Source organism: Scyliorhinus canicula, chromosome 3, assembly GCF_902713615.1.
Source record: "Scyliorhinus canicula chromosome 3, sScyCan1.1, whole genome shotgun sequence".
Classification (NCBI taxonomy): Eukaryota; Metazoa; Chordata; class Chondrichthyes; order Carcharhiniformes; family Scyliorhinidae; genus Scyliorhinus; species Scyliorhinus canicula.
In genome coordinates, this window is record NC_052148.1 from 47133973 (window position 1) to 47160238 (window position 26266).

General features: G+C 49.0%; 1 protein-coding gene across 4 annotated transcripts in view; it reads right to left on the reverse strand.

Moving 5' to 3' along the window:
• dym (dymeclin) overlaps positions 1–26266 on the reverse strand; it is a 536995-nt gene that overhangs the window by 34068 nt on the left and 476661 nt on the right. For all 4 annotated transcript variants that reach the window (XM_038790496.1, XM_038790499.1, XM_038790497.1 and 1 more), the window contains one exon: positions 19893–20006. In XM_038790496.1, the coding sequence (XP_038646424.1) occupies positions 19893–20006 (114 nt within the window). The remainder of the gene's footprint in view (positions 1–19892; positions 20007–26266) is intronic.

The window sequence follows — 26266 nt, forward strand, 5'->3', positions numbered from 1 at the left end:
ACCCACCTCTCCCCCGCGACGAACAGCTCCTCAAACACGGTCACAAATATGCCCCACCTTTTCTCAAACTCCCTGCAGAGCCCCTTAACTCATACTTTATCTTCTCCAACCACAGGCAGTTGTACAGGTCGCCCAACCAAGCTGCTACCCCCGGTGGCTATGCCGACCGTCACTCCAGTAAGATTCGCCGCCGTGCAATCAGAGAGGTGAAGGCCATGACTTAAGCCTTCCTCCTCTCCATGAGCTCCGGCTTCTCTGAAACCCCAAATATCGCCACCAAAGGGTACGGGTCCACCTCCTCCTCACTATCCTGGCTAAGACCACGAACACTCCCACCCAGAATCTTCCCAATTTTTCACAACCCCAAAACATGTGCATGTGATTCGCTGGCCCCCCGCCCACACTCTCACACTCATCTGCTATCCCTTGAAAGAACCCACTCATTCTTGTCCGAGTCATATGCATCCTGTGCACCAACTTAAACTGTATCAGGCTCATCCTTGCACATGAGGAGGTCCCGTTTACCCTATGCAGTGCCTCACTTACCATTTCTCCTCGATCTTCACCACCCGCTCGCCTCCCTGCTCCCCCAGACACTTGTATATATCTCCAATTCTTCCCCCCTCCACATCCGGAAGCAGCAGTCGCTCCAACAGGGTGTATCCCGGTAATCTAGGGAACACCTTCGAGACCTTTCGCGCAAAGTCCCTAACCTGTAAATACATGAATTCACTCCCCATTGGCAGCTCTACCTTCTCCCTTAGCTCTTCTAGACTGACCAACACTTCCTCCAAATACAGATCCCTCGTTTTTGACCAGCACCACTTCCCTCCACCTCCTGTATCCACTATCCATCCCCCCGCCTCAAACCCATGATTCCCACACAGCAGCATTAACGCCGCCATCCCTTCCACCCTAAAATGTCACCTCAACTGATTCCATATCTTCACCGTGGACTGCACCTCTGGGATCCTTGAATACCTACTCGGAGACATTGGCAATTCTGCCATCACCATAGCCCTCCAACCAGAACTCTTACAAGATTCCTCCTCCATCCTAATCCACTCTACCCCTTCTCCTTCCCACCACCGCAGCACCTTGTCCACATTCGCCACCCAATAATAATGGAGCAAGTTCGGCAAAGCCAGCCCCCACTGCTGCCTCTGCCTCTGTAGCCCATGGACACCACCACCTTCGGTACCAGAGCCTCCGACGGATTCATCACCACATTCAACAGCCGTCTTATATTACTCGCGAGCTGCCTGCCCTTCACGAAGCCTGTTTGATCGTCTGCAAGCACCCCCGGGACACAATCCTCCATTCTCCCTGCCAACAACTTAGCCAATACTTTCACATCCATGTTCAATAGTGATATGGGTCTATATGACCCACATCCACCGATCTTTCCCTTTTTCAGGATTAGTGTGATTACTGCCTGCGTCATTGTCTCTGGCAACTCCCTCTGCTCCAGTGCTTCATTAAAGCCCCCAACAGATGTGGTGCCAGGTCCGTTGCAAATTCCTTATAAAATTCCACCGGGTACCCATCCGGCCCAGGGGCCTTCCCTGACTTCATATTCCTATACTATCCAACACCTCCCTCAGCCCCAGGGATTGCTCCAATGCCAGCCGCTTTGCTTCCTACACCTGGGGAACTCCAGCTCGCCCAGAAACCGCCCCATGCCCCCCCCCCCCCACACACACACCCAGGTCCACCTCGTAAAGTCCCTGGTAGTACTCCCTAAACACCTTGTTTATCCTTCCACATCCCCAGCCCCAGCCCGTATCTTCAATATTTCCCTGGACGCAGCCTGCCTCTGCAGCTGGTGCGCCAGCATGCAGCTCGCCTTCTCCCCATACTCATATTGCATCCTTCTTGCCCCTTGCAGTTGTCCTACCGCCCTCCCCGTTGTCAGCCTGTCAAACTGCCCCTTCAACGTTTTCCTCTTTGCCAATCCCTCCACGGTGGGCACCCTCGAATATTCCTTGTCCACGTCCACTATCTTGCTCACTAGATGGTCATGTTCCTCCCTCCTTTCCCTCTCCGCATGAGCCTTAAACGGAATAATTTTCCCCTGGACCACTGCCTTCAGTGCTTCCCAAAAAATGGCCGCAGACAGCTCCCCATTCTGATTCAACTGCACATACTCCTTAATCGCCACCCGCACCTTATCACAAAACCTCCATCCGCCAACAACCCCGAGTCAAACCTCCACCCCGGCCTCTACTCTCGTACCGATCCAAACTGAATTTCCAGCCAGTAGGGCACATGGTCCGAGATAACTATCTCCACATACTCTGCCCCCTCCACCCCAAACAAAATCTCCCGACTCACTACAAAGTAATCAATCCTCTAATACACCTTATAGACATGTGAAAAGAAGGAATACTCCCTTCCCCCTGGGTTCTGAAAGCGCCATGGATCCACCTCCTCTCCATAAACACCCGCAGATCCTTTGCCATTCGTACTCTACCCATCCACCTGGGGCTCGACCTATCCACCCTCGGCTCTAGGACACAGTTAAAATCTCCTCCCATGATCAACTGGTCCGTGGCCAAATCCGGGATCGCTGCCAGCAACCGCCTCATAAATCCCACACCATCCCAATTTGGGGCATACACATTTACCAACACCACCGGTGCCCCTTCCAATACCCCACTCATAATCACATATCTCCCACCTGGATCCCTCACCTCCTTCGCACTCACAAATCCCATTTTTTGTTCATTATAATCGCCATTCCCCTCGATTTTGAATCAAACCCCAAGTGGAAAAACCTGCCCGACCCACCCCATCCTTAACCTAATCTGGCCCTTTACACGGAGGTGCATCTCCTGCAGAAAGACCACCCCCACTTTCAAGCTCCTGAGGTGTATGAGCACCCGCGACCTTTTAACCGGCCCATTCAGTCCCGGGACGTTCCACGTTCCCATCCTTACCGGAGGCTTACGCCTCCAATTCTCTCTACCGTCTGTCATCTTCCCCACTTAATTCTCGCCCCCTTAATTCCACCCTATACCCATGCCCATCCCAGATGGCCCCTTTCTCTGCCCCTGACCATGCCATCCCTCAACCCCTGCCACGTTGCAACAACCTTCTCCCCATGCCGCCCCTCCCCCCGTCCTGCCCCCTCCCTCCGGGCCACCCCTCTGGCCTTAAGATATTCGATCTTAAGTAAACCAAGCCATGCTGTCGTAAGCCTCAGCTCCATTTTCTGGAAGGTTTGCCATTCTCCAAAGATTCACATTTTAAAAGCTTTCCCTATCCCCCAAACCAGGCCAACTCAGTTGAATTGCTTCCAGATAATCAGCAACTCCTGTCTAGAGCTGGCTGAGTTCCCAAGGGAACTCTTCATCTTCTGCCATTAATTGAAAACCCTTCTGAATTTTAAAAGTTTTGGTCATCATGCTATTTTCTCCCAGTCACTGACTTAAACTGAAGATACTGGTCCAGACCTTTAATAACTCGCCCAAAGCAGCCATTATCTGTCTATGTGTATGGCAAAAACTGAAGCAGAGGGAGCTTTGCAGCTAAAATCCACAAAGGTAAATTTATCAAATTAGGATATTGAGCAGTGATCAGGAGTAGGATCATAGAATTTACAGTGCAGGAGGCGATTCGGCCCATCGAGTCTGCCCCAGCCCTTGAAAAAGAGTACCTGACTTCATCCCTAGCTATTGTCTCACAATACACCGTTTGAAAAATTAAATATCATTTCTAAGTCTCTGCCCCCAACCCAACTGGAGCCCATGCATTATTCCCCCTCAGAGCTGACGTAATCGTGCTACATCGGATATTTTTCAATGTAATTCTGTTGCTGGTCCACAAGATGTGTGCCACCAGTCCTTTTTTCTTTTTTAAAATAAATTTAGAATACCCAATTTTTTCCAATTAAGGTGCAATTTAGCGTGGCCAATCCACCTAGCCTGCACATCTTTTTTGGGTTGCGGGGGTGAAACCCACGCAGACACGGGGAGAATGTGCAAACTCCTCACGGACAGTGACCCAGAGCCGGGATTCAAACCCGGTTCCTCAGCGCCATAGGCAGCAATGCTAACCACTGTGCCACCGTGCTGCCCTGTGTGCCACCGGTCCGGACTACTCTCTCATTTCAGTCAGTCCATTTGGCAGAACACCTTGCTGAGACTTGCAACTCCCCTCCAGGTGACGTAACTAACTCATACGCGGGCCATCGTGGCAATTTTATTCTGATTTTGTCTTACTGTTGTGAATTTTGTACTTACCATTGATAATGATGGTAGAGAAGGTGTAAAAATTGAGTTTAAAACTTATCTTGGCCCAAAAAACATAAATTTTCTTGATATGGCAGAACTGGCAGAAAGGGCCAATACCGTACTGGACGCAACAGGAAAGAAATGGGAGGTGGACCTGGGGATTGAAATAGGGTGGGGACTCTGGAACAAAGCACTGCACAGGGTCAACACCACATCCACGTGCGCAAAGCTCAGCCTGACACAGCTAAAAGTGGTACATAGAGCCCACTTATCAAGAGCCCGTATGAGTAGGTTCCTCCCGGAGGTGGAGGATAGATGTGAACGGTGCCAAGGAGGCCCGGCCAACCACACCCACATGTTCTGGTCTTGCCCCAGACTTGCGGGCTACTGGACAGCCTTCTTCGAGGCAATGTCCAAAGTGGTGGGGATGAGGGTGGAGCCATGCCCAAAAGTGGCGGTCATTGGGGTTTCAGACCAGCCAGATCTATTCCTGGGGAGGAGGGCAGACACCCTTGCCTTTGCCTCCCTGATCGCCCACCATAGAATCCTGTTCGGCTGGCGGTCAGTAGTACCACCCCAAGCTGCAGACTGGCTGTCCGACCTCTCGGAGAAAATCAAATTCGCCATCTAAGGGTCAGATGACGGCTTCCACAGAACGTGGGAGCCATTCACCCAATTGTTCCGGGACCTGTTTGTGGCCAACGAGCAAGCAGAAGAATAACCAGGTAGCCAAGAATCAGGGGAAAGTAGCCAAAGCATGAGAGGGAGAGATAGACCAGAAAGAGGGGGGAGGTGGGGGGGAAAGACAGCTAAACCACAGGAAGGAGGGAGGGGGCAGAAGCGGGGGGGGGGGGGGGGGGGGGTGCAAAAGGGGGGGGGGAGAGGGAAGGGACAGGGAACAAGAGAGGAGAACCAGGAAGGTGGGGGTAGGGAGGGGGGGGGGGGGGGGAGAGAGAGGCAGGGAAATTACAGCAGGAAAGAGGGCACTGGATACGATAACAAACTTGACATCTCCAGGAACAGAGAACAAGAAGAAGACCGGCGAAAGACGGGAGGAACGGCTGAAGCGGAGGTGAGCGCGAGACGGCAACGGCAGCGAGATGCGTCTGGGAGAAGGAAGTAACAACACCAACACCAGACCCATTTGAGTATTGCCCACTGTAATTGTTTCTCCGGCACCCAAATGTATATTTACCTCCTGTGGTGAACCACTGTGCACCTGTATTAGGGGATGTAAGGTAGGACCTGCACTACAGGTTCACCGGTAGCCCCTGCCGACTAGCTCCGCCCACAAGGAGCCGTATAAATATGCGTGTCCTCCGCCTTATCAGCCATTTTGCCAGCTGCAGTAGGAGGCCACACATCTGACTGTAATAAAGCCACAGTTGTACCAATCTGAGTCCTTCGTGCAATTGATCGTGCATCAATTTATTACAGTCAGTTGCATGGCCTCCTACTGCAGCTGGCGAAATGGTGCTGGCCAGTAGTCGGATGGCTCCGGGGGCGTGCCGAAATCTTCCTCGTCCTCTTGCGTGGGCAGGGGAAGGAGGGATGGACCTGGTGGGGCTAATGTTGGGAGCGCCGGGGGAGGGGAGGGTGGCGCGTGGGTGGGGGAGTGTGTCGGAGTGGGACCTGAGGGAGCTAGGTCCCTGAGGGAGACAGTATCTTGGCGGCCATCAGGGAACTCCACGTAGGCATACTGGGGGTTGGCGTGGAGCAAGTGTACCCTGTCCACCAAGGGGTCCGCCTTGGGGAGCCGGACATGCCTACGTAGAAGGGCCGGTCCTGGAGCTGCGAGCCAAGTCGTGAGCGAGACCCCGGATGTGGACTTCCTAGGGTAGGTAAAAATACGTTCATGAGGTGTGCTATTTGTGGCGGTGCACAGTAGTGACCGAATGGATTGGAGCGCATCAGGGAGGACCTCCTGCCAGCGAGAGGCTGGGAGGTTCCTGGACCGTAGGGCCAGCCGGACGGCCCTCCATACCGTCCCGTTCTCCCTCTCTACCTGCCTGTTTCTCCGGGGGTTGTAGCTAGTCGTCCTGCTGGAGGCTATACCCCTGCTGAGCAGGAACTGACGCAGCTCATCGCTCATGAATGAGGATCCCCTGTCACTGTGGATGTAGGCGGGGAAACCGAACAGAGCGAAGATTGTGTTTAGGGCTTTGATGATGGTGGCAGACGTCATATTGGGGCATGGGACGGCGAAGTGGAATCTGGAGTACTCGCCAACCACGCTGAGGATATACGTGTTGCGGTCGGTGGAGGGGAGGGTTCCTTTGAAATCCATGCTGAGGAGTTCAAAAGGGGCGAGAGGCTTTCACCAGGAGCGCGCGGTCTGGCTGGTAGAAGTGCGGCTTGCACTCCGCACAGACCTGGCAGTCTCTGGTGACTGTCCGTACTTCCTCGACAGAGTAGGGCAGATTGCGAGCTTTGACGAGGTGGTACAGTCGTGTGGCCCCCGGGTGACAAAGGCTGTTGTGTAGGGCCCGGAGGTGATCTACTTGTGCGCTGGCACATGTACCTCGGGATAGGGCATCTGGGGGCTTGTTGAGTTTGCCGGGGCGATACAAAATCTCGTAATTATAGGTGGAGAGCTCGATTCACCACCACAAGATTTTATCATTTTTGATCTTGCCCCGCTGCGTGTTGTTGAACTTGAAGGCTATCGAGCGTTGGTCAGTGAGGAGAGTGAATCTCCTGCCGGCCAGGTAATGCCTCCAATGCCGCACAGCTTCAACGATAGCATGGGCCTCTTTTTCGATGGATGAGTGCCGAATTTCAGAGGCGAGGAGGGTGCGGGAAAAGAAAGCCACGGGTCTGCCTGCCTGGTTTAGAGTGGCAGCAAGGGCGACATCTGAAGCGTCGCTTTCTACTTGAAAAGGCAGTGTTTTGTCTACTGCGTGCATCCCGGCCTTGGATATGTCTGCTCTGATACGGGCGAATGCATGTTGTGCCTCGGCCGCGAGGGGGAATTGAGTGGACTGTATGAGTGGGCGGGCCTTGTCCGCATAGTTTGGGACCCACTGGGCATTGTAGGAGAAGAACCCAGGCAGCGTTTGAGGGCCTTGGGGCAGTGGAAGCTCCATGAGGGGGCGCATGCGGTCGGGATCGGGCCCCATAAGTCCGTTTTGGACTACATAGCCGAGGATGGCTAGGCGGGTCGCACAGAACACACACTTCTCTTTATTATCCGTAAGGTTGAGAAGAGTGGCGGTGCGGAAGAATTTAGTGAGGTTGGCATCGTGGTCCTGCTGGTCATGGCCGCAGATGGTGACATTATCTAAGTACGGAAACGTGGCCCGCAAACCGTACCGGTCGACCATTCGGTCCATCTCCCTTTGGAAGACCAAAACCCTGTTAGTGACACCAAAAGGAACCCTAAGAAAGTGATAGAGCCGACCGTTCGCCTCGAAGGCAGTGTATGGACGGTCTGATTTCCGGATGGGGAGCTGGTGGTAGGCGGATTTCAGGTCAATTGTTGAGAAGACCCGCTACTGTGCAATCTGATTGACCATATCAGATATGCGTGGGAGGGGGTACACGTCGAGCTGCGTGTACCGATTGATGGTCTGGCTGTAGTCCTTGACAATTCTGTTTCTCCCCAGTTTTAACCACTACCACTTGGGCTCTCCAGGGGCTATTGCTGGCCTCGATAATACCCTCACAAAGCAACCGCTGGACTTCGGACCTGATGAAGGCCTTGTCCTGGGCACTGTACCGTCTGCTCCCGGTGGCAACGGGTTTGTAATCCGCAGTTAGATTGGCAAAGAGGGAGGGTGGGTCAACCTTGAGGGTCACGAGGCCGCAAACGGTGTGTGGAGGTAGGGGCCCGCCGAATTTGAGGGTGAGGCTCTCGAGGTTGCACTGGAAATCCAGGCCCAGCAATAGTGCAGCGCAGAGGTTATAAAGGACGTAGAGGCGAAAGCCGGTGAATTCTATGCCTTGGACTGTGAGCGGGACTGTACAGAACCCTTGGATGGGGACAGAGTGGGATCCGGAGACCAGGGAGATCCTTTGATTGATGGGGTGGACCGCGAGGGAGCAGCGCCTTACTGTATCCGGGTGTATGAAGCTTTCAGTGCTCCCCGAGTCCAGCAGGCAAGAGGTCACGTGGCCGTCGATTTTCATCATTGTGGAAGCGGTGGCCAGGTTGTGTGGACGAGAGGCGAGCTACGGGTGGTCGTTAGAGGTGTCGGATGGACCCAGATCATGATGTGTAGTTGGCGTTCCAGCCCCGTGGGGAAGACAAGATGGCTACGTCCAGAGGTCCTGTAAGGAACAAAATGGCGGCACCCATTGCAGGGGTAGGACAAGATGGCGGCGCCCAGCGGTCGCACGTGGTCCTGGGAGGAGAATATGGCGGCGCCCACTGGCCACACATGGGTCCGGGAGGAGAAGATGGCGGCGCCCACTGGCCGCACGTGGCCCCGGGAGGAGAAGATGGCAGCGCTCATTGTGCGTACGGCAGAGGGGAGGGGGCGATTGCGGGCACGATAGCGGCAACTGCGCGGGCCTGGCACACAGCTGCAAAGTGGCCCTTTTTACCACAAGACTTGCAAGTGGCGCTGCGGGCTGGGCAACGTTGGCGGGGGTGCTTCTGCTGACCGCAGAAGTGCCAGACCCGGGTGCGCGGGTTGGCAGGCGGCGCAGGTGTATTGACTAGGAAAGGCCCCAGCTGGGGGGGGGGTCATTTGCGGGGTCCAGGAGGGGTAGGACGGGTGGGCCGCGTGGCGAGCGGGGTAGGCCTGAACATTACGAGACGCGACCGTCATGGATAGCGCTAAAGTTTTGGTCTCCGCAAGGTCGATCGTGGCCCCTTCCAGTAGTCGTTGTCGGATGGAGTCCGACGCAATCCCTGTTACGAATGCGTCGCGCATCAGGAGATTAGAGTGTTCGGTGGCCGTAACGGCCTGACAGTCACAGTCCCGTACGAGTGGGATTAGGGCCCGCCAGAAGTCTTCGATTGACTGACCAGGTCGTTGAGAGCGAGTGGCGAGTACATGCCTGGCGAAGATTGTGTTTGATTTCTGGCATAGTTCTCTTTTAGGAGTGCCATTGCTTCCACGTAATTCGGGGCGTCCTGGATCAACGGGAGCACGCTGGAGCTCAACCTGGAGTATAAAACTTGAATCTTCTGAGCTTCCGTCGGCGCGGGGGTTGCAGCGTTGATGTAGGCCTCTAAACAAGCTAGCCAGTGATTAAAGTCCTTTCTGGCGTCGGGTGAGTGCGGATCCAGCTGCAGCCGATCTGGTTTGATTCTGATATCCATGTCTTAGAAAATCTGACTGTAATAAATTATTAGCAAAACTGTATAGTTCCACACCACCCCCTCCAGACTCATTTGTAACAGGGGGTGAATGTGGTGAACCACTGTGCACCAGTATTAGGGGATGTAAGGTAGGACCTGCACTACAGGTTCACCGGTAGCCCCTGCCGGCTGGCTCCGCCCACAAGGAGCCGTATAAATATGCATGTCCTCCTTCTGATCAGCCATTTTGCCAGCTGCAGTAGGAGGCCACGCATCTGACTGTAATAAAGCCACAGTTGTACCAATGTGAGTCTTTCTTGCAATTGATCGTGCATCACCTCCCCAGTCTCCACCCCCCTCCCTCCCCCCCACAAACAGTTGCCTACTTATGTGTTGTAAATAATTTGCCAGTTGTACAGAGTTGCTGCTGTTGCGCTGGTGCACAACACACTACCAGTTATTCTATTTAATTTTCTGTTTTATTCGTACTTTTTTTGGGTATGTTTGGGTGTGCCCTCCTCTTCTATATTTCTTATTCTGTGTACATAACGGTAAATATACTTTCAAAAACCCAATAAAAAAAACATTTATAAAAAAAAATCTTTGTGCTTCCTCCTTGGCCTGGTGGACGGTCTGCACTTGAGCCTTACCGGCTGGCCCTGCTGCTCTGGCGCAGGTTCCTGCCTGGGCTGGCCACTGTGAATAGATTAGCTGATACTCTCACCAGTGAGGCTGTTATTCTGAGATGGATTGTGTGCCAGGGAGAGATCCATGGCCACTTGCACATGTGTCCTTTGTGTGGGGTTAGCTCTGTCAATCCTCTGCATCCTCTGCTGTGGAGTTGGGCATTTAAGGAGTGCAATAAGGCGTCCCAGCAGCTGCTCCTCCAGCATTTGGGCATAGCCATGCCCAATGTCTTGGTTATACTACTGATTCATGAAGGTTTCTGGATGGGCGGGGTAGATGGATCTCTACCTAATTAGCAGACCTCAGAGCATGTCAAGAATATTGGTAGCAGGGGCAGCACGGTGGTGCAGTGGATTAGCCCAGGTTCGATCCCGGCTCTTGGTCACTGTCCGTGTGGAGGTTACACATTCTCCACGTGTTTGTGTGGGTTTCGTCCCCACAACCCAAAGATGTGCAGGGTAGGTGGATTGAACACGCTAAATTGCCCCTTAATTGGAAAAAATTAATTGGGTACTTTAAATTAAAAAAAAAAAGAATATTGGTAGCAGTCAAGAATTTAAACAGTCAGGACCCTGTAAATAACATCAAAGGGATGAGTTGCAAGTCTTTCACAGCAGCAATGGGAGGTTCAGCCATGGCACCTTGATCCGAAGGGGATCACCGAATCCACACCCTTGCCACCAAGTCAGTCCCCACTAGTCCCATAGCTCTAGGCCTCTCCAAAGCAGGCCCAAAGAAAATGACAAATGTACTTAATTCCTTGCTCCCCCTCAAAAGCCATGGCACCTGGAACCAGTTTGTAAATACTTGCACAAAATCATGCCCGAGTATGTCCCAGTTTGTGGGTGGGTGGGTTTGGAGATTTGGGCTTCCCGACAGTTAATCACATTCAAATGAATGAATATGAGCTGTTTGCACGTTCCCGCCATAAGGAGCGGGAAGTCTGCTATGTACGGCAGGACAAGACCAGAGACTAAGGTCGGTTCTGCCGCCTGGTGTCAGTCGGAATTTGGGCCGACGCGGGATTCCCGATCTTATTGGGGGAGAGCGGAGAATCCCCCTCACAATGATTTTAATTTTTTTTATTCCACCCCTAAACATATAAAGTTAATGTGTAGAGTGGACTAGGCAAATCCTTAATTCACCTCATTTCTTGCTCCAAAAACCAATTCAAATTCAAATTGAAAGTAATTCATGATCTCCACAACAAAAATACATTCCATTAAAATCAACAGTTCAGCAAGAAAGAGCACATGGCTTGCTAAGAAAGTTTAGGACAGAATTAAATTAAAAGAAGAGACTTATACTGTTGTTAAGAATACAATAATGATTGGGAATGTTTTAGAACCAGCAAAGGGCCACCAGAAAGTTGGTAAAATAATAATAATCTTTTTTATTGTCACAAGTAGGTTTTCATTAACACTGCAATGAAGTTACTGTGAAAAAGGGAAAGAATGAGAGGAAACAAGCCAGGAATATAAAAAAACAGATTTCAAATTTTTTTACAAGTTATAGGGAAGTCGGTTAGCTGAGTTGGCTGGATGGCTGATTTGTGATACCAACCGCCTGGGTTCAGTTCCAATTCTGGCTGCTTGCGCATCCCGATTTTAACCACTCAACTACTGATGGCCATGGCTTCAGCTGCCGAGAGCCTAAGCAGTGGAATTCCTTTAGTCTACCTCTCTGCCTCTCTACTCTCTTTTAAGACGCTTCTTAGAACCTACCTCTTTGGTCAAACTTTTGTATATCTGACCTAGGAGGTTCAGTGTCTAATTTTGTTTCATAAGGCTCCTATGAAGTGTCTTGGGATGTTTTACTACATCAAAGGCACTATGTAAATGCAAATTCTTGTTAACTTTATCTTTGTAGGAATAGCTGGAGTGAAGTGTTTTCATTTATCCTGATAGTAATCTCCAATCTTGATATCTGTCAACTGTCGAAATCCAGCCAAAAATGAATAGCACAGATAAAACCACCAAACAAAAGACAAATCTGTGGGGGGTAGTATCGGCGGTTTACGGGGCTATTTTGGTGGAGGAGAAGGTGCCGCTAGAAGGGATCAAGGCAAAGTGGGAGGAAGAGTTGGGAGAGGGTATGGAGGAGGGGTTCCGGTGTGAGGTGCTCCGGAGGGTGAACGCTTCCACCTTGTGAGCGAGGTTGAGGCTGATACAGCTGAAGGTGGTGTATAGAGTGCACCGTACAAGGGCGAGGGTGAGTCGGCTCTTTGAGGGCTTGGAGGATGTGTGTGAACGTTGCGGGGGAGGCCCCGCAAAGCACGTTCATATGTTTTGGTCCTGTCCAAAGCTGAAGGATTACTGGAAGGAGGTGTTTAGGGTAATCTCTAAAGTGGTGCACGTGAAACTGGACCCGGGCCCTCGGGAGGCCATATTCGGGGTGTCGGGCCAGCCAGGATTGGAAACGGGCGCGGAGGAAGATGTTGTAACCTTTCGCCTCGTTAGGGTGGAGATCAACCTCTCCATCCTGTGCCCTGGCGTGGTGAGGGGACCTGCTGGAATTCTTAACGCTTGAAAAAGTCAAATTTGAACTGAGGGGAAGGATGGAGGGGTTCTACAGCTCATGGGCGCTATTCATTATGCACTTTTGAGAATTGGATCACATCGAACATTAGGGGGGTTGGGGGTATTGGGGGGAGGGGGACAGTATGTGTTAATGGTGACAATGGGTGATTCCTGATTCCTTTTTGTTATTTGTTTATGTTAACATGCGGGCCAATGTCAGGGGTTTGATGGGAGGATGGGATCATTGTTATTGATATGGGGATTAACATTACATTCATTACTGATTATTGTTATTGTTAGGTGTAAATTTGGGAGAAAATGTGAAAACGGATGAGAATAAAAAATATTTTAAAAAAAAGACAAATCCGTGGAAGTTCAAAGCAGCAAAAGTAAATTTTCACCTATCCCGCCATATCTAATTTGCTCTAAAGGAAGTTGAACATGTCCCTGTGGAGACTATTGAACATCTAAACTTGTTGACCCCACTCAGTTCCAAGATGTACAACATTTAAATCTTCTCACACAAGTACAGAAAATAAAGCTCAGTTCCACATAAACTTTCCCTTTCAGAACATGGCTGTGTCTGCGTAGATTATACTAAAGCGCCCTTTCAGTACTAAACATTTGTGTTGCTTCCCCACAGACAACACTTAGAATTGCTGATGTTGAACAAACATCGTCATTGGTAACAAAATCAGTCGACAGGATAGGCAATACGGTGCTAAAACAGACTTGTGCAGAAATTTAAATCCATTTTTCATTAAATCAAAAAGTGGCTCCTTGAACCAAGGTGAGGGTTCTGAAGAAGGACAACCTTTCCATTTGACTTTCAGTATTTTCCATATTGGATTTATAATTTGGGTATTCAGGATATTCATCAAGACAAGATAGTGGACAACTTCACAACTTTCAGGGGAGGCAGTCGCATAGTGGTATTGTCACTGGACTAGCAATTCAGGGAGTCAGGATAATGCTCTGGGGAGTCGGGTTCAAATCCCAACCATGGCAGAAAAATTCAATAAAAATATGGAATAAAAAGTCCCAGACAGAGGCAGCACAGTACTATATAGTTGGGAGGGAGTTGCCCTGCCTCACAGACTAGTCAAGCAATAGCCTGGCAATGGGGAGGATTTTCCCATGGGAGCATTTGAATGGGTTTGAATGCATTTAAGTATAATGGGGCCTCTGCCACCTGATTTCCTCCTCAATAAATATTCCTACCTCGCCGACGTGTTTACAACAGGTTTGGCCAAACAAGAATCAGTCAAAGGGATCCCTCCGGGGGCGCAGAGCTATATATTCCCCATGGGTTGGCATTGCCAGGTTGGCACAGTGCTGGGGCAGCTCCGAGTGGCAGTCCCATTGAAGGGGGGCGGGAGGATAGAGAGAGAGTGACGGCGATGACTGTTGGGGGATGCTGGGGGGAAAGTCACTGATGCCTCCATGGTGGGGCTGGGGCCGTGAAGTTTCCGTGCTGATCAGGATGCCCTTTAAAGGTGATGGCCCAATTTCTATCAAGCACCCACCCACCCCCGCCTTTCCCAGAGTAACCGCATAAACCACGCCCAAAATCTGGAGAGGAAACTGTTCTGGAGAGTTACATGCCAGTTTTCAGTCTGAGTCTGACACTTGGCCAAGTTTTGGTAAGATTCCACTCATATTCGGACTCACGGAATCATACCTTACAGATAACGTCCCAGATACCACCATCACCATCCCTGTAAGTCTTGTCCCAAGAGATGGTGACAGAGTGATATATACTGGGGGTTGCCCTGGGAGATCTCAACATCGACTCTGGACCCCATGAAGTCTCAGGGCTTTAGGTAAATGGACAAGGCAACCCCCTGCTGTACTGCACCTCGCCACCCCAACAGTTGATGGATCAGAACTCCTCTTGTTGAACACCATTGTCTGATTCAATGCACTTCTTCAATGGTGCAGGAGGGCATACCAGACTGGCATATCTGAAATGAGGTGTCAACCTACAGCACAGCATAATATGCCCAGCATAATAAATAGTATGTGACAGAGCTAAGCAATTCCAGAACCAACGGATCAGATCGAAGTTCTGCAGTTCTGCCAGGTTCAGTGTGAAAGACGGTTCCACAATGGCGTGGAAATCAGTGAAGAAGGTGGCCATTCGGCCCCTTCGAGTTTGCACCGACCCTCTGAAAGAGCACCCTACCTAGGGTCAGGCCTCCACCCTATCCCCATAACCCAACTTTTTGGATACTAAGGGCCAATTTATTATGGCAAATCCACCCAACCTGTACCTCTTTGGACTGTGGGACGAAACCGCAGTTATTGGAGGAAACCCACGCAGACACGGGGAGAAAGTGCAAACTCCCACAGTCACCCAAGGCTTGAATTGAACCCAGGCACTGTGAAGCAGCAGTGTTAACCACTGTGCCACCTTGCCTTTATGCTTAGTTTGGGTTCTGCAAGGGCCACTCCGCCTTGCTTCAAACATGGACAAAAAAATTGAACTCCAGAGGTGAGGTGAGAGTGACAAATTTGACCAAATTTAAAAAAAAATTCATTTATGGTTGTGGGCGTCGCTGGCTAGGTCAGCATTTATTGCCCAGCCCTAATTGCCCCTGAGAAGGTGGTGGTGAGCTGCCTTCTTGAACCACTGCAATCCATGTGGTGTAAATACACTCAGTGCTGTTAGGCAGGGAGTTCTAGGATTTTGACCCAGCAAGAGTGAAGAAACGGTGATATAGTTCCAAGTCAAGATGGTGGATGGCTTGGAGGAGAATTATGCAGGCAGTGGTGTTCCTATGTATCTGCTATCCTTGTCCTTCTAGATGGTAGCAGTCGTTGGTTTGGAAGGTACAGTCTAAAGAGCCTTGGTAAGTTTCCACAGTGCATAGATGGTACACACTGCTACTACTGTTTGTCATGGTAGACGTGAATGTTTGTAGAAGAGGTACCAATCAAGTGGGCTGCTTTGTCCTGGATGGTGTCAAACTCCTTGGGTCTTGTTGGAGCTACACTCATCCAGGAAAGTGGAGAGTATTCCATCATACTCCTGGCTTTGTGCCTTATAGATGGTGGGCAAGCTTTGGAGAACCAGGTGGTGAGTTACCGACCGCAAGATTCCTAGCATCTGACCTACTCTTGAAGCCACGGTATTTATGTGGCTAGTCCAGGTCAGTTTCTGGTCAATGATAACCCTCAAGATGTTGATAGTGGGGGATCCAGTGATGGTAATGCCACTGAGTGTCAAGAGGAGGTGGTTAGATTCTCTCTTGTTGGAGCTAGTTATTGCCTGGCACTTATGTGGCAAAAAACTGGAGTCAATGGGAATCGGGGGAAAACTCTCTGTTGGTTGGAGAGCAATTAGAGATGGGTATAAATGATGGCTTAGCCAGCAACGCCCATGTCTTGGGTGAGAAATATTTGGTGGGCTAAGTGCAACAAAATTGTAAATCTGTTCTTCATAAACACATTATACTAAGTGCATAAAATAAATATTTCAATTTGTTAAGCACATATACGTTCTTCTAATAGAGTTGCATTGCAGTCTGCATCATGCAAGTAGCACAAGGACACAATATTCTGACCATCTTAGAATCATAGAATGCCTACAGTGCAGGAGGCCATTCAGCCCATTGTGTCTGCACCGACCCTCTGAAAGAGCACTCTAACCAGCCCTCCCTCCTATCCCTGAAGCCCCATAACCCCATCTAACCTGCACAACCTTGGACACTAAGGGACAAGCTAGAATGGCCAATCCGTCCAACCTGCATATCTTTGGACTGTGGGAGGAAACCGGAGCACCCTGTTCCCAAGGAATTAATTGCAGATTGGATCCAAAATCTTTCAGGTTTATAGTATGTATTTTGTACAACTCCCTTATTGCAGATTTGTTAATTAGCCTTGGTTATAATGGGAGAGATGCGTTGCAGAAATCCAGGGACCTTAACAATATTGCTGAATAAAGAGACATGCTGTTGAAGATTTTCATCTTGTACCCATCAGAACAGTGATCTGTTTGAGGTAGCCAGGGTCTCAGGTTCAATTCCCGCTTGGGTCACTGTCTGTGCGGAGTCTGCACGTTCTCCCAGTGTCTGCGTGGGTTTTCTCCGGGTGCTCCGGTTTCCTCCCACAAAGTCCTGAAAGACGTGCTTGTTAGGTGAATTGGACATTCTGAATTCTCCCTCTGTGTACCTGAGCAGACGCCGGAGTGTGACGACCAGGGGCTTTTCACAGTAACTTCATTGCAGTGTTAATGTAAGCCTTCTTGTGAAAATAATAAAGATTATTATTAGTCAGAAAGATAGCTTTGATTCGCCCTATTTTGGCATGCCAGATATGTAACCTGTTTGTCCCAAAGACTGTTGGATCGTGTCAAACAGCACATCCCTTCAGCTATTCACAACAGGCAAAGTACTCACCGTACTCAACCAGCCCGTACTTACAAAACTCATGGTAATCAAAATGTGATTGTGCGATTGTACATCACTTACTAAACAATCCCGATTGTGCTAAGAATTACACCAACAAGTAATTTAAGATTATCAGTCGGGCTTACAGTGTGGCTCACTTATGCCTTTAGAAGCAACAGGTATACTCAAGTCCTGTACGACCAAGTGACAATCTTAACAATATTAAAAAGAAAAGCACCATGAGTAACCCTCACTGCTAAGTTTTTATATCCAGGGAGGGGTCTAGCCACATCACTAAAGTGTTGAGATCACTGTGTGAGGAAAGAATCAGATGTATGGCATTGTAGCTCAAAAATGATCAATGCCTTCAAGATAACAGATAAATGGATAACGTTAGAGAGAAAGAAAATCACCCAAATTAACTTTACAATTAATTTTAGAGGTATTTCAATATTTGTACTTCATTACTAGATAACCTCGCATAAACCTCTGAAGAGCGAAAATAATATGTTGCATGAAGATACTTTACAGACAATGCAATACTTTTGAAATGTAGTCGCTATTGTAATGTTGGGATGCTCAGCAACCATTATGTGCACAGTAAGGTACCATAAAGAGAAATTAGATAAATAACCAGATAATAGGTCTTAGTGATGCCATTTGAGGGTTAAATGTTGGCCAGGAGACCAGAAGAATTCCTTTGCTTTCCTTCCAAACTGCTAAGTCACCTTTTATGTCCATCTGAGAGGGTAGATTGGTTAAATGTCTTATCTGAAGGACTGCATCTCTGATTGTAAAGCACCTCCTCATCATCAGTCTAGTTTACATAAGTAATATGAATGCACTGAAAAATTGCAAGAAGGAAAACAAAAAGTATCTTCAAATAGCCCACAGTCATCAGAGTAAAAGTGGCATTGATGGCTTTTGCCAACTGTTTACTTTCTGCTCTATTAGTTTAGATTTTTAAATTGAGGTCCCAAGAGAGCTAAAATTGAAAACCCCCATCTGCCTATCCTAATCTCTTTCCAAATCAAAACCCTTTAGAGACTGGGCTTTATAATCATGAGTCACAAGGCAATGGATTATCTTTCCGGCAAATCTTTACCCGGCTCAATCAGGTTAAAAAGTACCCAGCTTTGCATCCAAGGACACTGTGGTGGGTAAGGGTCACCAGAAGTTTTTTCCTCCATGTCGTCACCTTTCACCCATTTCCAGTGTTATACACTGAAGAGGCAGTATGATAGAAATGCAAATTGTTATTAGTGGTGACTCAATTGCGGCTCATAAATAATAATAATAATTACTTATTGGCACAAGTAGGCTTCAATGAATTTACTGAATTTACCCTAGTCACCACATTCCGGCACCTATTCGGGGAGGCCAGTACTTGAATTGAACCCGCGCTGCTGGAATTGTTCTCCAGTGCAAGCCAGCTGTTTAGCCCACTGTGCTAAAGCAGTCGCTGGTTGACTTTGAACTCTGATTCCATTGAGACTATGGAGGACCCCTAATTCACATTACCGTGTGTTATAATTCCGGCAGTGCAGGAGGCCATTAGGCCCATCGAGTCTGCACCGACTCTCTGAAAGAGCACTCTACCTATGCCCACTCCCCTGCAAGCTTTGTAACCCCACCTAATTTACACATCCTTGGCCACTAAGGGGCAATTTAACATGGCCAATCCACCTAACCTGCACATTCTCGGGAGGAAACCAGAGCTACTGGAGGAAACCCACGCAGACACAGGGAGAAAGTGTGAATTCCACACAGGCAGCGACCAAGGCCAGAACTGAAACTGGGTCCCTGGCGCTGTGGGGCAGCAGTGCTAACCAATGTCCCAATGGAAATTGGAGAAAAGCTCTCCACTAGTTGTCTACCTGAGGACTGAGGGAGGAAACCAGAGCACCCAGAGGAAACCCATGCAGACACTGGGAGAACATAATCACCCAAGGCTGGAATTGAATTCCGGTCCCGGATGCTGTGAGGCAACAGTGCTAACCACTGTTCCGCCCCTGATGACAAGTGTACGTGCCACTTTATTTGAAGTGAAAAGACAATAAGAGCTCTAATAGGAACATATAAGCGAAATACTGCAGATGCTGGAAATTTGACATATAATCAGAAAGTGCTCGAAATATTCAGGAAATCTGCAGCATCCACAGAAAAAGAAACCGAGTTAAGAAGAGTCATAGTCGACTCAAAAAGCTAACTCAGTTTCTCTCTCTACAGATGCTGTCAAACCTTCTGAGTATTTCCAGCACTTGCTGTTTTTATTTGAGCTCCAATACTGCACTCCACACAGAACACTGCAAATGATCAGTAGCTGAAATCATGTTTGACCTCTCCAATAAGACTGTCACACAGGCCTCTATCCAACTCCATCGACACACATTTTGTTCCTCTAACCTTCTCTCCACATTTGAATCTTTCAGATTTCCTTACCCAAGTAGTTTTTCTTCAGGTGAAAATCCATATCCTATGTTGGCAGGCTGATCCATATTAGGGGCAATCACCATTGATCGGCATCTTGCCCTCACTCCATGTCCACTAACAAGCATTTTCTTCACAGGAGTTTCTGAATAGTGATAATGACTGAGGGCAATCGACAATTTTCCCTTTCCTGACACTGAAGCATTGAAGCACTCTAACCGCAATCGTAGTTGATATCCGCTAAATTAACATAAGCTAGAGGTTGAACACTAATGATTCTGTTCCATCTGGATGAGTTCTTCCCTTGATAATACATGTACCAAACCAGTAATTGAGTACCAATCCTGATCGGAAGGAAGACAGTAAAAGGCAGAATGCTCACCTTCAATTTATCTTTGGGCAGTGCTACTGCTCCCTGTTTGATGACCTCTAGAACACGTTCTACAGACAGGTCTGTGCCTGCCTGCTCCAGCCGAAGACTGAAGAAGCTGATCACCTACAAGGTAAATGTGATTAGTAATTATGGATCTTGTTTCCTAAACCCAGAATGACGGTCCAACCTCCACCCAAATGCAATGAACAATAGTACCTCTTTCTAACTTCGCAAATGTCTTACGTATTAAATCTTTTTTTACCTGCTTATTTTGAATTGTACACCAAAACACAAACTCCATTGCCTACAGTATTGGTCAGAAAGCGGTGGAACCCAACAGCTCATTCGATTATGCTTCAGTCAGGTGTAGCAGTTAAAGGATAAAAGTGTTTTTCTATTCATTTGACAAGTTATCTCACATTCAAAACAGTATCTCCGAGAGTACAGAGGAGTGTTTATTTCCCATCATTCAGACACAAATAATCCTTATTTCCGAGTAACTAAATGTGGTAACTGACAGAACTTTCAACTGCTTTTATGGGAACTATGTAACTTACAACATACTTTGCAAACTCGAATACATATGATTGCTTTGATGCCCTCTTCTGTGAACTATAATATGAAAATACATTTTTGATATAAGTACTACAGATAAGATTGAAAGTACAACGGGAATAGAATATGATTTTAAAAATTAGATATTCGCTTAGTAGAACAAAACTTGAATGTGGTTGAAAAGAGACATTTCATCAAAGCTTTTTGCCTTGCATTACCAGGACAAATGCAAGAACATCAAATTTCAAATGATCACAAGAATTTATATTACAGGAGAACAGGTTGCGGATTGCTAGGCAAGCTCACTGTGATTGGCCAAGGCATAGATATGAAGAAAGTAACAGGAAATTAGAGGCTCCCTAAGCTTCCTGGTAATTCAAAAAAGTGTATGGCTTGAACATATTCCTTTTGTTTGCAGTGAACGGGTCCCTGCATATGAATGTTTGTTGCGAGTAAGCAGAAGTGTGCCATGTTACAAGCTCAACTGAATTCATTGCGAGTGTAACTGGACTTAGGATCGTTTAGCAAGTGTTATCCGATCACGGAAACTATCGCGGATACATTCTATGAACTCCTCCTCAAGGCTGCCTTGACCGACCTGGTTAAACCAATCGACATGTCGATTAAAATCCCCCATAACTGCTGTACCATTTCTACATGCATCAGTTATTTCTTTGTTTATTGCCTGCCCCACCATAATGTTACTATTTGGTGGCCTACAGACTACTCCTATCAGTGACTTTTTCGCCTTACTATTCCTGATTTCCAGCCAAATAGATTCAACCTTATCCTCCAAATATTACTCCGAGACATTGGAGCCGAGTTGGCGAAACGGCAGGCAGGGTTCAACAAGGCCAAGGCAGGGCTGTACTGGCGGCGGATCAGATTTGTGGTACTCTACCCGGCGAAATTATGGGTGACGTTTGAAGGCCGGGAATATTACTTTGAGACCCCAGAAGCTGCCGAGGTCTTCATCAAGGAGCATAAATTGTGAGAGAGTGGAGTGGACAATGTTTAGGAACCAGGTGCTGGCATTTTGTAATGTTGAGAACACATTTGAAGTAGGGGGTAGGGAGGGCATTCATTTTTGGGTTTACTGTTGGGATTGCAAGGGGTGAAAGGTTTATGTGGGGATCGATGTTCCCACCCCTCCTCCTGTTTTATGGGGTTGTTGGTGTTCAGCGTTTGTTTGCTTTTGGGGGAGGTGACCTGGAGTTCAGGAGGAGTCTTTGTTTGGGTGAGGGAGGGTAAGGTCAGCAGGGAGCCTTCTTCCCCGAGCTGAGGTCTGGGGGGAGGGGGAGGGGAAGTCATTGGGAGGAGCCTCTGGGCAGGGGATGCCACGCTAGCAAGTAATGCTGGTGAATGGAAGTGAGGTGGGAAGAAGGCCGAGAGGGGTGGCCAGGGTGGAAAGAGGTTGACGTGACGTGGCCAGGGGGTGAGAGATGACATGGTCAGGGGCGGAGCAGGGGGCCATCTGGGATGGGCTAGGTATAGGGTGGTAATGTGGAAAGTCCGGGGACTTAATGGACCAGTTAAAAGATCGCGGGTGTTTGTGCACCTCAGGAGTTTGAAAGCAGGGTGGTCATTCTGCAGGGGACACACCTCCGCGTGAAGAACCAGGTTAGGTTAAGGAAAGGGTGTGCCTGACATGTTTTCCATTCGGGGTTTGATTCGAGGGGAATGACAATTTTAATGAGCAAGAGAATGGGATTTGTGAGTGCGAAGGAAGTGAGGGATCCGGGTGGGAGATATGCGATTGCGAGTGGGGATTTGAAGGGATGTCGGTGGTGTTGGTAAACGTGTATGCACCAAATTGGGACGATGTGGGTTTTATGAGGGGATTACTGGCAGTGCTCCCGGATTTGGCCACATACCAGTTGACCATGAGAAGTGATTTTAACTGTGTCCTAGAGCCGAGGGTGGATTAGTCAAGCCCCAGGCCGACGGGTAGGGTACAAACGCAAAGGAGCTGGGTGGGTTTATGGAAAGAATGGTTTTGGTGGATGCATGGCGGATCCTGAATCCAGGGGAAGGGAAGATTCCTATTTTCACACGTTTATAAGGTGTATTCGGGGACTGATTATTTTGTGGTGAGCTGGGAGATTTTGGGCGGGGTGGAGGGGACACAGTACGTGGGGATAGTTACTTCGGACCATGCGCCCCACTGGCTGGAGATTCGGCTAGACAGGGATGAGAGCAGAGGCCGGGGCTAGAGATGTGGTGTCGGAGTTGGAGTAGATAAATGAGTCGTTCAGGGAATATTACCAGAGACTGTACGAGGCGGACTCGGGGGAGAGAAGGGGGACATTTGATTTGATTTGATTTATTATTGTCACATGTATTAGTACACAGTGAAAAGTATTGTTTCTTGCATGCTGTACAAACAATGCATACCGTACATAAGGAAGGAAGGAAACACTGCAGAATATAATGTTACAGTTATAGCAAGGTGCAGAGAAAAGATCAACTTAATACAAGGTAGGTCCATTCAAAAGTCTGATGGTAATTGAGAAGAAGCTGTTCTTGAGTCGGTTGGTACGTGACCTCAAACTTTGGTATCTTTTTCCTGACGGAAGGAGGTGGAAGAGAATATGTCCGGGGTGCGTGGGGTCCTTAATTATGCTGGCTGCTTTTCTGAGGCAGGGGGAATTATAGATAGAGTCAATGGATGGGAGGCTGGTTTGTGTGATGGACAGGGCTACATTCACAACCTTTTGTAGTTTCCTGTGGTCTTGGGTAGAGCAGGATCCATACCAAGCTGTGATACAACCAGAAAGAATGCTTTCTATGGTGCATGGGGTGGTTTCTGGACGAGCTGGAGTTTCCCCAGGTGGAGGAAGCAAAGAGGCAGGCATTGGAGGAGTTCCTGGGCAGAGGGAGGTGCTGGGTAGTATCAGGGATTTGAAGTCGGGGAAGGCCCCGGGGCTGGATGGGTACCCAGGGATGCTGCCGGAGACGACGACTCAGGCAGTGATTACGTTAATCACAAAAAAAGGGGAAGGACCCGGTGGAATGTGGGTCATATAGGCCAATGTCGTTGTTGAATACGAATGTGAAAGCATTGGCTATGTTGTTGGCAGAGAGGATGGAGGATTGTGTTCCGGGGGTGGTTGCAGAGGATCAAACAGGCTTTATGAAAGGCAGGCAACTCACAAGTAATACAAGAAGTTGTTGAATCTAGTTATGCATCCCGTCTGGGGATTCAGGTAACGAGAGAATGGACAGGGCTCCATAAGTGGAACTTAACGAAGCTGGTGGAGGAGGCCAGAGGGGATCTTAAGAGGTGGGATACACTGCAGTTGACTTTGGCGGGGAGGGCCCAAGTGGTAAAAATTAATATTTGCTATTGGAGGTAGTGGTGTCCATGGACGCGGAGAACGTATTCGACCGGGTGGTGTGGGGGCACGTTTGAGGTTGTGGGAAGGTTTGGGTTTTGCCCGAGAATAGTGACATGGGTGCACTTGCTACATTTGGCACCAAGGGCAAGTGTGAGGACGAATAACATGAGCTCACATGGCTTTGATTTACATTGGGGTACGAAGCAGAGGTGCCCGCTGTCGCCGTTGTTGTTTGCGCTGGCTCTTAGGGGGTCGGCGATGTGGTGGAGATTATGAGGGGACACAGGGCGCATCGGGCGTCGCTCTATGCTGATGACCTATTGCTGTGTGTTTCGGGTCCACTGGAGAAAATGGGAAGAATTATGGGCATGCTGGGGAGGTTTGGATGGTTCTCGGGGTACAAACTGAATGTAGGGAAAACAAGGTATTCCCGGTGAATGAGTTGGGACAGCTGGCTAATTTAGGGGGGATGCCATTTATGGGATAGGTTTAGGTATTTGGGGATTCAGGTAACGAGGGAATGGACAGGGCTGGTGGAGGAGGCCAAGGGGATCTTAAGAGGTGGGATACACTGCAGTTGACTTTGGCGGGGAGGATCCAAGTGGTAACAATTTATATTCTGCTGAAGTTCTTGTTTATTTTCAGTCACTCCCGATCTTTATACCAAAGGACTTTTTTCAGAAATTGGACGCGATTATTTTGGGCTTTGTATGGGAAGGGAAGGTGCCGAGCATGTGGAGGACCCTGCTACAGAGGCAGAGGCAGCAAAAGGGTTGGCGTTGCCGAACTTCCTTCATCGTTATTGGGCGGCGAATGTGGAAAAGGTGCAGCGATGGTGGGAAGGAGAGGGGGTAGAGAGGGTTAGGATGGAGGTTAGGGGTCTAGTTTGAAGGCTATGGTGACGGCTGCATTGCCAATGGTTCCGAGTAGGTATTCAGGAAGGCTGGTAGTGCAGTCCACGTGAAGATATGGAATCAGTGAGGACGCATTTTAGGGTGGAGGGGATGTCATTGTTAACGCCGTTGTGTGAGAATCATGGATTTGAACCGGGGGGGATGGATGGTGTATACAGGAGGTGGAGGGAAGTGGGGTTGGTCAAGGTGAGGGATCTGTATTTAGAGGAAGGGTTTGCCAGCTTGGAGGAGCTAAGGGAGAGGGTACAGCTGACGAGGGAGAGCAAGTTCAGGTGTCTGCAGGTTAGGGACTTTGTACGTAGGTTCTGGAAGTGGTTTCCTAGGTTGGCGGGATACACCCTGCTGCAACTGCTGCTTCCGGATGTGAAAGGGGAGGGAAGAATTGGGGATATATACAAGTGGCTGGGGGAGCAGGGAGGAGAACGGGTGGTGAAGATCAAGGAGAAATACGAAGGAGAGTTGGGAGGGGAGATCAATTGGGTGGTAAAAGGGACCTCCTCTTGCACAAAGATGAGCCTGATATAGTTTAAGGTGGTACACAGGGTACATATAACTCGGGCTGGAAGTGGCAGATGAGTGTGAGAGGTGTGGCCAGGGGCCAGCGAATCACGCGCACATGTTCTGGGGTTGTGAAAAATAGGAGATTCTGGGTGGAGGTGAACGCCGTCCTAGCCAGGATAGAGGGGAAGGAGGTGGACCTGCACACCAAAGGATGGCGATATTTGGGGTTTCAGAGAAGCCGGAGCTCATGGAGAGGAGGAAGGCCGATGTTATGGCCTTCACCTCTCTGATTGCCCTGCGGCAAACTTTACTGGAGTGCAGTCGACATTGCCACCGGGGGCAGTGGCCTGGTTCGGTGACCTGCACCACTTCCAGCAGTTGGAGAGGATAAAGTATGAGTTCAGGTGCTCAACAGAGGGGTTTGAGAAAAGGTGGGGAAAGTTCGTGACTGTGCTGGGGGTGGGGGGTGGAAAAAGTTGGTCTGTCATGCCTATTACAAACAACCGAAGGAACATGCTGTTTGACTCGATCAGCCAATCATTACGATATGGCCTACATACCTGACAAAGTACTGGCCTTCAATGCATACACTCAATTCCTTAATCGTGCAGTGGACAGAAAACCTTTTTAGACAGATGGTGGCAATCTGCTAGCGGAAAATATCACTCATGCAGTCACATAGCAGCAGTGCGAAATGGCTTGCCTAACCTATTGTTCAATCTTTGAGATACTTTGCCTTCCCAGGGTAATTATAATAATAATATTCTGTATTTGTGTCACAAGTAGGCTTACATTAACACTGCAATGAAGTTACTGTGAAAATCTCCTGATCGCCACATTCCGGTGCCTGTTAAGGTACACTGAGAGAGAATTCATAATGTCCAATTCATCTAATAGCACGTCTTTCGGTACTTGTGGGAGGAAACCGGAGCACCGAAGGAGCAGACATGGGGAGAACGTGCAGACTCCACACAGATAGTGATCCAAGCCTGGCGCTGTGAAGCAGAAGTACTAACAACTGTGCTACCATGAGACCAGGCACTTTTGAAGTGAAATGGTAGCCTTTGGCTCACCC